At 43.5% G+C, this 10,535-nt stretch overlaps 1 protein-coding gene across 1 annotated transcript; it reads left to right on the top strand.

Moving 5' to 3' along the window:
* Window positions 1–2,076: 2,076 nt before the first annotated feature.
* On the top strand, window positions 2,077–10,260 carry LOC126525702 (uncharacterized). Its single transcript, XM_055067646.1, has 10 exons — window positions 2,077–2,338; window positions 3,185–3,231; window positions 3,767–3,805; window positions 4,311–4,346; window positions 5,705–5,801; window positions 6,618–6,760; window positions 6,944–6,988; window positions 7,080–7,115; window positions 8,334–8,523; window positions 9,830–10,260. The coding sequence occupies exons 1-10, from the start codon at window positions 2,275–2,277 to the stop codon at window positions 9,838–9,840; spliced, it is 708 nt and encodes a 235-aa protein (XP_054923621.1). The 5' UTR covers window positions 2,077–2,274; the 3' UTR covers window positions 9,841–10,260.
* Window positions 10,261–10,535: the final 275 nt, after the last annotated feature.

Below are 10,535 nucleotides of genomic sequence, written 5' to 3'. Positions count from 1 at the left end.
AGTAGGTGCTGTGCCACTCAGCGACAGATGTTGCTGAAACCAGGCCTCATGTTCTTGGCTTCTTTTATTCCCCAGAACTTGTTTGAGTTGCAGCGTGCAAAAAAAAAGTACGATAAATTTCATTCCCAGCGCGTGCCATTCATCTTAAATTTTCACATACTGTCGGATAAAGTGAAACAACATTAGGGCTCAAAATATGAAAGTGATGTAATGTTACGGGTACCGCTATTTACGGGCAGCACAGTGGCGCCTGCGCAATACCATTACATGCCTTGCACGACGTGAATCTTTTAAGGGTGCAAGAAATTTGCGCGCATCTGCGTATGTTGCACCGGCGTATAATCCACCCGCTTATAGCAAGAACACCGTCCGATGAGTTTGAGTCCAACGCTAAACCTTGCTATTGCTATCAGTGTCTTCGCCCTTCGGGCAAAGCTGCCGATTTCTCAAGCATGTTAATCGTCCTCAACGAGCCTTACAAATCGAAGTCATCCGTTGGATAGGCGTGTGCTAAGCTTACAGTAACACTTGAATAGGCTATAGGCGGCCATTTGTTTCTTTCTTCTTTAATTTTTACCCGCACGAAAGAATGACAGTAGCTTGAGCGGCGTGTTATGTAGATAATAGCGCCACGCAAACGCTGTCATCCGCCATCCTGTTTGCGTTGACTTGCTTAACTACGCTGGAAAGCTTGCGTAATGGTTTTGTTACGTTGTTTTAAGCGCAAAGCATCCCCCTAGACTGATGTAGAGGAGGAGGGAAGGAAGGGGGTGTCTGGTTTTACTCGCTCAAAATTCACGGCCACCTCAACTACGCGGCGTGTGGATTCCGGAAGCCGGCTTTTGACAGGAGGATTCACTCTTAAAGGGGCACCGACAACACCCAGCTGTCACTCCCTGCAACAACAAAAAAATGTTCGACACAAACAGTGCCTATTGTCGACAACAAAACTTTTCCAAGGGACAAGGCTCGCGAGGGGAGGCCATGCATTCTGGGCCAATAATACGGTGCAGCTGTTTGGGCACAGATAGATAGAATAAACTTTATTTTCCAACTGGTGCAAGCAACTTGATAGCGAAAGTTTCTGTACGAAGCTGTATTACTCAACTAGTTTTCCGGTATCCGCGCGAAAACGATGCTGAGTCGGTGGGAAAGCTGCGTTGTTTGTGAAGGAATAGGCATTGTAGAGAGACGCACAAAGATAAACCGTTTCTATGGCCCCCGAATTCAGCGATAGCTGCTCCTGTGGCAACAACAACAACGTGCACAACGGCGAAAACGCCATCATGGTACGACGTAATGACGAAGGAAGGATGGCTTGCCCGCTGCAACCTCGGAATGCAATCACGGCTGGGGAAGAAATGTCTTTCCTGGCGATTTCTGGGGCAAACAACATGACAACGCTGGGTAAAGTGGCGACCTCTGAGTCAGATGCCAGAAAAATTGCAGAAAGTATTCTTAACGGGTATCGCTGTAATGAGGAAGTCTTGAACAGGTATGTGCCGGAACGGTTCAGAATGTCAAGAGTCCGAGACTGTTTGACGAATGAAAACATTCGTGATTGGCCAATGAGTGCTTGGCCGTTGCATTGTTTCCGTCGCGACCGGTCAAAACATACCAGCGGAGCCACGCAATAATAATAGCAAGCAGCCAGTCACTAGGAGAACCTTTCTTCATCGAGGTGCAACACGGCTTTGTACGATCGGAAGCAAGCTTCAGCTTTCGTAATGCTGCACTCAATTAGCGGGACGCGCTTCGCGGATCCAACCTTGTACGGAACTTGTGAAGGGTTCGCTACACTCCACGTTTCGCGGCTTCCCCGACAGCCAATGGAAGACAAGTCGGAGCCACTCACCATCGCACATGCTTGGGGAGAAAACACCGCGGAGTTGTTTTCCGACAATCTGCTGCATACTCGTGGTGTAGCCAGTGAGCTGGCTTTGCTTACGCTACGTCGACAGCATCCGTCAAGCTCTGAGCCAACTGTTGGCCGTTCTTGGTTTCGAAAACAAGACTTTCGCGGAGTTTAAATTGGAAGCTCCCAACACCTGGGATGCAAACCTACCGAGTTTCTCCTGGCTAAGCCGCTCTGACTTTTTCTGGTAGACTACGACTACGCTGGCTTGACTCTCAGAGCAGTGTACGCGTAGGAGTTGCTTTGCCATACGGTTTCATTGACTGTGATTTCGATTTTTGTCCCGCTAACCAACTCAAGAGGGAGCTTTAGATTAGGGCCTTGCGTGTGAACTTTTCGATAATTTAGACGTCAGCAAGATGGCTCCAGCAATGTCGTACGCGCTCCTCGTGTTTGGAGTGGCCATTTTGCCTGCAGTGAATGGTAAGCTCAGTTGTTGCTTTTCATAGCTTCGCTTGTATACCGCCGTGTCTCTTACCTTATTCGCTCAAGTTCTCAATTTGCTTTTCAGTAAAATAACCTTTAGAGATGTGCCACATATACAGATCCCTCTTTGTCTTGTGGATCTTTTATGGGTATGGCACTTGAAAAAGAAAAACACAGTTAAGAAAAGAATTCAAGCGGCCTGACTATAAAATTATATATTTTTTCATTAAAATTTATTTTCAACACGCCCTGAAGCATTCTCACTGAAATTATAGTTATGAACACTGATGCAATCAGGGGCCAAATTCAGAAAGGTTTTTGTTCATGAGTGTTCTTTCTCATTGGCCGGCAGCCTTACATAATAATATGTCCGGCATAACGATTGGTGGGCATTTTCATTACAAATTGCTATAGTTTAAGTATGTTTTCGTGAATACAGGCAAAGCTTCTGATTGGCGCTACATACCTTTAGTAGACTACACGAACTTTACTTTTGTGATGATTGGCCATTCAGTGAATTGTGGAGTTTTAAGCTCCACCACAATATATGTGACATAGGTGGCACCGTAGTGGAGAACTTAATTTTGATAAGCATTCATTCATTACTGCATGGCGAAATGTCAATGTGCGCTAACATTCTCGCGTATCCGGCGACTCATTTAGAATAAATCCGCTGATGACAATATGAGAGTCTGTGGTCATATGCCGTATAACACGACCCAACAATGGCCAAACTGTTCGAAGCAGATGTTCAAAGCTGCAAACACATGAAATGTACCCATGTTATTGTTAGTGTTCTACCGCGCCGAAACATAACATGATCTTTTCTTTGTTCCTGCGCAGGGCAATGCATCAATGTTACACTTCCCAATATCCTGAACTTGGGAGAGGTGAGTCATAAGCAATGTCATTAAAAAATGCTCTTGGAGTTTCGAAGTGTCGTAGCTTTTAAATCTGGTTTCGGCTTCCGATGAAAGCGTTCTTACAAAGCATTTTGACTTCCTTTTATAGGGGGACATATAGTAATGTAAGTTGAGCTAATTTTGTCATCGTGTAGTTTGCGCAAGGCATTCTAAAATTACAATAACATTTACAAATTGGCCAGATGCAGTTCAACAAATAAGTGGTAAGTAAAAGTAAATCAGTCCTCGTTATTTTGAAAGGAATATTTATTTTGTACAGTCCCCCTTGGTCTCTCATTGTATTTGCACAGCAAAGTGAACTCGCTTCATATTTAGGTGCTCAATATTGAGAGGAAATAAATAAAGCCAATTTTATTCGTGCGATTATTCAGCGTAAGAAACAGAATAAGCGAGAGGGTGTCCCACCATCTGTTTGTTCTGAATAGGTGTAAGATATTACTCTCGAACGAGAAAACGGAGTGGCCTTGTTATATATAAACTGGCGTTATTTTTTTACTTCCAGTGCCTCGGAACTACGCTGAGAGCTTGTCCTGATACGTCGGTAAGTTGTTCACCCCCCAATGACGAGGTGTGCTTGTGTGCACGCTTTGCTTGAAACGACAGGTTTATTGATTCTTTGCCTCGAACGGGGCGGGGCGTTTTCTTCGGTGTTTGGACCACAATCATTAAAGTCTACTGATGTCATAATGAAGTTTGAGTATCTGAACAATCAAAGCCTAGGGATTCGCAAAAGCTTGAGAAAAGGCTTGATTGCCAAGTTAACCATGCCGGCTGTTGGCCTTCCGACATTTCATTGCGCGCTGCTATAATGTCTCCCATAGACACCGCAATTATACAGCACAAATCAGTCACTTAGCCGGTCGTCCTGTATTCGTGTTGCTGTATCCTCATACTTTTCAGTGCCTGTTAAAGAAATATAACAAAACATCTGACATACTAGCTCAAATATATCTTCGTTAATCGATGCTTGGACATATGAATGCTTTTTTTTAATACGCGGCAAAAGGATGAAGTGATTAACCTTCGAACACCTCTATCCTTTTCAGTCGGGCCTAGTACCAGACCTCACCCGTGTCCTCCGGGTAAGTCAGCAGCAGGAAATCCATAATGTTGCGCCAGCACTGTTACTTGCAATGAAAACAAACCTGTTTGCAGTCTCTGAGAGAGAGCGAAAAAAATGGACGCACAATCATGTTGTGTATACCTCATTGTCCAGTATTTAATTACCTCTATGATGAAGAAGCACTGTTATACGTCAAATAAAATTAGGACTATTTTTTCACTTTTATTTCTGACCTAGGAGAGTGCATCTGCGCAATTATTCAATTAGGTGTAATTTGAGCAAATATTGATTTAGTATAACTAACAAATACATTAGTCATTTGTTTGCTGTACTATCCATAATAGTGAACTCGCTCTAGCGTATCAAAACGCTGCAGTCTTAATCTCGTTCCACATAAGCTCTATCAAGTAAGCAGAACATCTTTGAAAATGCGTTCCTCTTGGTGTAATCTATGTGAAGTAAGATCAAGAGCGTATCATAGTTCAGTCACATACGTTAGTTAAATTAGGTTGCGTTAAGTTTACCGAGCCTAAATTCAGATTATCAGGCATAAAAAATAAATTAGGGGGTTTCAAGTGCCAAAACCACGATCTGGCTATCAGGCACGCCATAGTGGGCGACTCCGAAAGTTTGGACCACCTGGGGTTCTTTAACGTGCACCTAGCTCTAAGTACACGGGCGTTTTCGCATTGCGCCCCCACCGAAATGCGGCCGCCGTGGCCGGGATTCAATCCTGCTATCTCCTGGTTAGCAGCTCAACACCACAAATTATGAGGTATCAAAGTAGGCGTAGCACATTATGACACGTTGGGCCATGCAGGGATATGATGGCACTGAAACCGGAACTTGAGCTTTAGGAGAAATTGTGTTTCTGCGATAGCAAGGCGGCCCCTCAAACCTTGAACGGCGGCTTAGCAAGTAATGAAAGAGGCATGCCGACGGAGCCCTCAAGTGCTGCACTTGCTCACGTGACGTCTTGTTTTGCAGCGCATACTGGGCTTTAGGTCACCGTTTATTTGTAAAAAGAGGCCCGTCGCTTTCTAAAAAAAAAAAAACAAAAAAAAAACACACACACGCACAATGACTTAGCTCAGCAAGTTTCGATAGCATAGAAAGTTTTTTGACGTTGCCTGCCATCTTACATGCCGTCCATGTGATTGTTTTCTGCTGGAAACCATCTTGCAGCGCTGCATCCAACGAGCTCGGATAGAAACCATTCTCAAATTTAAATACGCTCGTGTACCGTTGTTCCGTACGTGCCACTCCAGTGGTAACGACAGTGATATCGCCTTATGGAAAACTACACATCTGCTGACTGCTTACGTCTGTGCATTTACTCTTCATCTGACCACTGAGCCCCCGTTTATTCCTACACAGTGCGTGCTCCAGATACTACCTCAGATTGGAAGCCCCGTGTCTGGGCTCTTCAACGTCATCGGGCTCCTCGAAGCAGTTCTTTCAAGACTGGGCCTGTGTGAGTGCTCATTGCTTACGGATCTCATAATTTTTCTATCTCTTTCATGACACTTCTGTCTTTCTTGTGCGTGGATTGGAAGGCTGTGAAACATTTAGGTTACACTATACTTGCAAAAAACGTCATGCTGCAAGGACTTACACAAAGAAAATGCAACCAACACAGTGACAAAAGGACATGTACAATGACCTTTCGTTATTATGTGAATTGTATTGTCTTCCTATAAGCCATTGCAACACGATAGCGTTTTCAAAATATTCCACCACCTAGCTCAACGTAAGGTCATTAGGAGTGGTAGCGTCTTGTCCGGTGTTAATATTACTAAGGTGATCCGGAAGAATTTCGAAAGTGAACGCTGCTAGGAAGCTTCTACGTTTTGCATTGTATGTAAGATTGTGTTGAACGTTGTAAGAACAGCAGCTTTCGACATTTGTATTCGGCCTTTGCTGATTTCTTGTACCTTTTTCTCAGTGCAGCGCAGATATGCAAAACCATATATCGCTATCCTGCATGGGTTTGCTCACTGCAGCAACTAGAATGTCGTGCACGTGTTTGAAGAACGAAGGCTATTCACAGCTTTGTTATAATGCTTCGGAAGGCTTCTTCACAGTGAGGCAGCACCTTCTCTGTCTGTTAATTCCTCATAACTAAAAATCGCATAGTTATAACTTCTTAATTTACAGTCAAGGATTGCTTCTTCATAGCAGCACCACTCTGTTGGGAAGCATGAAACAAAATAATAACGCGCAGAAATGTTTCATTTCGCCAATGCACAACTTGTTGCGTAATAAAATTTGTCTCGCTTCCGCACTGCAGCCGGTGACATCGGTGGCCTCACGGACATCCTCTGCAATCCCCTTGGAATCCCGCTGTTTAGCTGCGGCGCGTTCAGTCCTGGAAACATCGCCTGCCAAGCACCTCTCCAGATCAGCCTGCCCAGCGTGTTCAACGTGGGAGCGGTGAGGACGGTTTAATATAGCCAGCTTCATTCACGGCTCTCTCATTAATTGTTATTCAGACACTTATTACCAAATATATAGCCGCACTTCTAATTTCGCACACGTTTGAAAGCCTGAACAGGCGTTGAGAAGTGTTTGTGTTTCAGCATTTTCTGAATTTTGGTGTCTGTTTCAATGTTCCAGTGTCTGAACAGTACTCTGTTCTGCGAAGCCGGCTCAACTATTTCGGTGAGTAACTTAACTTTCTGTTGAGGTAACTGAATGATGGATCCCAAGGACAGCTTTTTTTACTGACAGTGGCGTCCTTTCTTTTACCCAGGATCCCATCCTGAGAGAGCTGTTTCAAGCAGTCGGAGTAAGTACGATCGCAACTGAAATCAATTAAAAACTTGTTTATAGCTCGGCAAAAATAAGGATGAGCATTCCTTCTAGCCATTACAAACATAGTCTGAACATCATTGCTCCGTAGAAGCGTTTAGAATCAGAAGCTGAATTTAGAATGTGCCAAATGTGCCCACAAACAGATTGCAAGAAAAGGCGGTCGACCAATAGTGAGAGTGAAAGAAACGGCAACAAAAAAGCGAGGGGCGGTGAGAACGTTGAAACAACGGCTCGATAATTCTAAACAATGGCTCGATAAGCAATTTGCTCGATAACGTAGCGGTTCCTTTCGTTCGATTCTATTCTTTGCGTTTCATCTACCGCTTTTCATCTACCGCTGTTTCATCTATCATTGTAATAATTTAGTCAGAGTGCTTGCTCGGACCCCCGAAGAAAGCAGGGAATGGAAATGAATTGGAAAATAATTGTTACATCATCCATACCCATATTAGTTCCATAAGAATGATACGGAAAACGCGCGCAAAACGTATTATAGTGAACTGCCTACGCTAACGTTTCAATAGGGGTGCTCAGCAAATACTTCTGCGGGCTTGTATTCTGAATCTGATCGCTAAAGTGATGTCAGTGTAATTAGCAACACGAACAGAACGAAATTTATCAAAACGCTCTTTGCGCGCAATTACGGAGTGTGATGCGCAGTCGCTTGATAGGAGGCATGTAGGCATGGTATGCTATAAAACAATAAATTCAAAGCTCATGTTTAACCTTATTTATTTATTTATTTATTTATTTATTCACTTACTTATTTCAGTATAACTTAGAGGTCACATACGGGAGCATTGAATAAAGGCGGCATCGAAGAAAGAAGCACAATCGCAATGCAAATCATCAAGGGAAAATGTGAATATACAGAAGTGAATATATACAGAATGTGAATATATATACAGAAATATACAGAAGTACACCGAAACAGAAAAACTGCGAGAGGTGTGTAAAAAGCATGATTGCAAAATAGGGTTAAGAATGATAGTGAAAATGTCCTGGAGTACATAGGGACACGAAAACCGCAACTACAAGTGCACTTGCAAACAACAGAACGTATTCCAGTACTTCTCTACCTGTTCATGTTTGAATTCATGCTGATATGACATTGCTAACTGTATAAAGGATTCCTCGTGCGAGTGGTGAAGCCGGCACTAAAAAAAAAAAAAAAAACATAATGCTTGTGCAGTGCATTTTGAGCGTGACTCCGGAGGGTCTGCAACTGGACCTTGTCTCAAGCCTGGTGTGCCCCCTGGTGGACATCCTCAACTCGTCATTGAACGAGTTCACCGCGCTGCTGCCTTTCCGATTCCTTACGCGAGGAATCACCAACGCTGTCAACTCGCTCACGAACAACCTGCTCGGGGCCGTCGGTAACTGTGAGTGGTCTTTGTATTATCTACACATTGAGGTTCAGGGAAAATACGGGAAATGCGGGAGATGGTAATTCAAGACCATGAGCAAAACGAAAACAAGATGAAAGCAGAAACCAACGAAAAAGACAAGTGGCCTTGTCTTTTTCCAGGTGACATATACTTTTTGCGGCACAGTATGTATAGGTAAGGTTCTTCTAAAGGAGAGAGAGGGTAAGGCGGGCGCGTACCGAGGGTGTGTTAGCGACGAGGGTATGGAATGGAAAATAACGGTGTGCTATTTAATTAGCTTCTACACATTGAGGGTTTCATAACCACTTCAACCATGGATAATGACCCAACTGTCATTAGGTCTCCAACAGTGCTATATATGTTTTTCACAAAACAGTATGCAGACGGAATAAAAAAAGTCCACCCTAGCATTAATATTTGGGCAAATTTGGAGATTCTTTTTAAGCACGAGGAATTGATCACCAATATTTGACAATATTTGACGCTCTTGTATGCAATATTTATTTGCACTGCTGTCAAGTAGACGGTCAGTGGACGCAGTTAAGTCCTATCGTGAGTCTTCTTATAGGCTGCCCGCAGCATCACTGTCTGTAGATGTTGATGTTGAATAAACCGAACTTGAACCTGAACACTTAGATTGAGAGTTATACTTGGGCACTTTTTTATAGCATCAACTTACACTTTGGAAAAATATGTTTTGTTTAAGTACGCAGACAAACATCAGTGAAGGAGATTAACCCACGCTCATGAACACGCTACTTTTTCTCTTTTTTTATGTTTAGTCTGTGTGCCGCAGTCCGCCAGACACTATTGATTTGCATGTCCTTTCACTAACCTCTCAAAAACTACTGTGAACGGTGATTTGCATGGCGCGCGACTTCTCTTTAGATATTATTCGGATGTAGTGCGCAAGAAGAAATAACAGTGAGCGGTATTTTTGATTATGTCGAGCAGATGAAATTCATGATAAATTAAACACACATATATAAACCTGATAAAATAATAGTATGATAATATAGTTTACTAGCTCTACCATGATAGTGCATGCAGAGGCCCGAATACCAAAGTACTCGTGCTTCCTGTTACGCTTCTGTAAATTGTACAGTTGTGAGACGTGTACCACCATCGTTTTGACCTATCACGCAATTGACTGTAGTCTGCTCAAGTTATCGCTACATAAATCCATCTCCCCTTCGTCTCCTTTTTTTTTGCTAGGAACAGAGGAGATTGAAACATTGCATTTATGTTTATGTAATACATAATAAACATGTAATACATTTGATACTTACGACAAATGCAGGTGACCGATGACTTTCGAGGCCCGAGTGCGCGCGAATTCAAACTAGCCTGCCAAAAAGAAGAGCGGAACGAGGGAAACACTGACGCCATTTTCCGAGCCACAGTGGAGCAGCTGCCAGAGTCGTCCAGACGATCTGAGCCAGGAGCCAACGCCCCGAGAACTGCCAGCAGCTACCATGTCCTGCTCCGTACATGACTTCCCGGATACGCGTCATGCCAAAAAACAAAATCACGAAGGCACATGAGGATGCTCTAACGACTGTGAACACGCGGCATCGTCTATTCTGGACAAAGCTGTTTGCTCTGCGTCTCCCAGTCATCCAAAGGCAGCGAGGAAGTCGCTTAATGTCTGCCAGCCCTGGCTCAAGTAGCGATTACATCTGACTTTCTATTCATCAAATCCTTGGCGAATAAAATTCATTATTGTTTTCAGTTTGCGTAACTTTCTTTTCGTTATGCATAAAAAAGATCACACCCTCCTCATGGGCTGAATTCTCAAAGTAATTCATATTTCACGCTTCTGTTCGTAAGGACTGTTCCCGACAGGTCGCATGCCTTCACTAATACTATGTCCGGCAACAGGTACGGCTGGCACTTGAATTTACAAATTTAAACACCTCAGGGATCCTGCTTTTAAGCAAACCCAGATGGAAACCACGGATATCAGTCATCGACAACGTTGCTCCGATGACGTGTCTAATTGTGCC

The sequence above is a fragment of the Dermacentor andersoni genome, chromosome 8 (assembly GCF_023375885.2).
Source record: "Dermacentor andersoni chromosome 8, qqDerAnde1_hic_scaffold, whole genome shotgun sequence".
Classification (NCBI taxonomy): Eukaryota; Metazoa; Arthropoda; class Arachnida; order Ixodida; family Ixodidae; genus Dermacentor; species Dermacentor andersoni.
The sequence above is the reverse complement of the archived record's forward strand: the minus strand, read 5'-3'. Positions and strand labels throughout refer to the sequence as shown.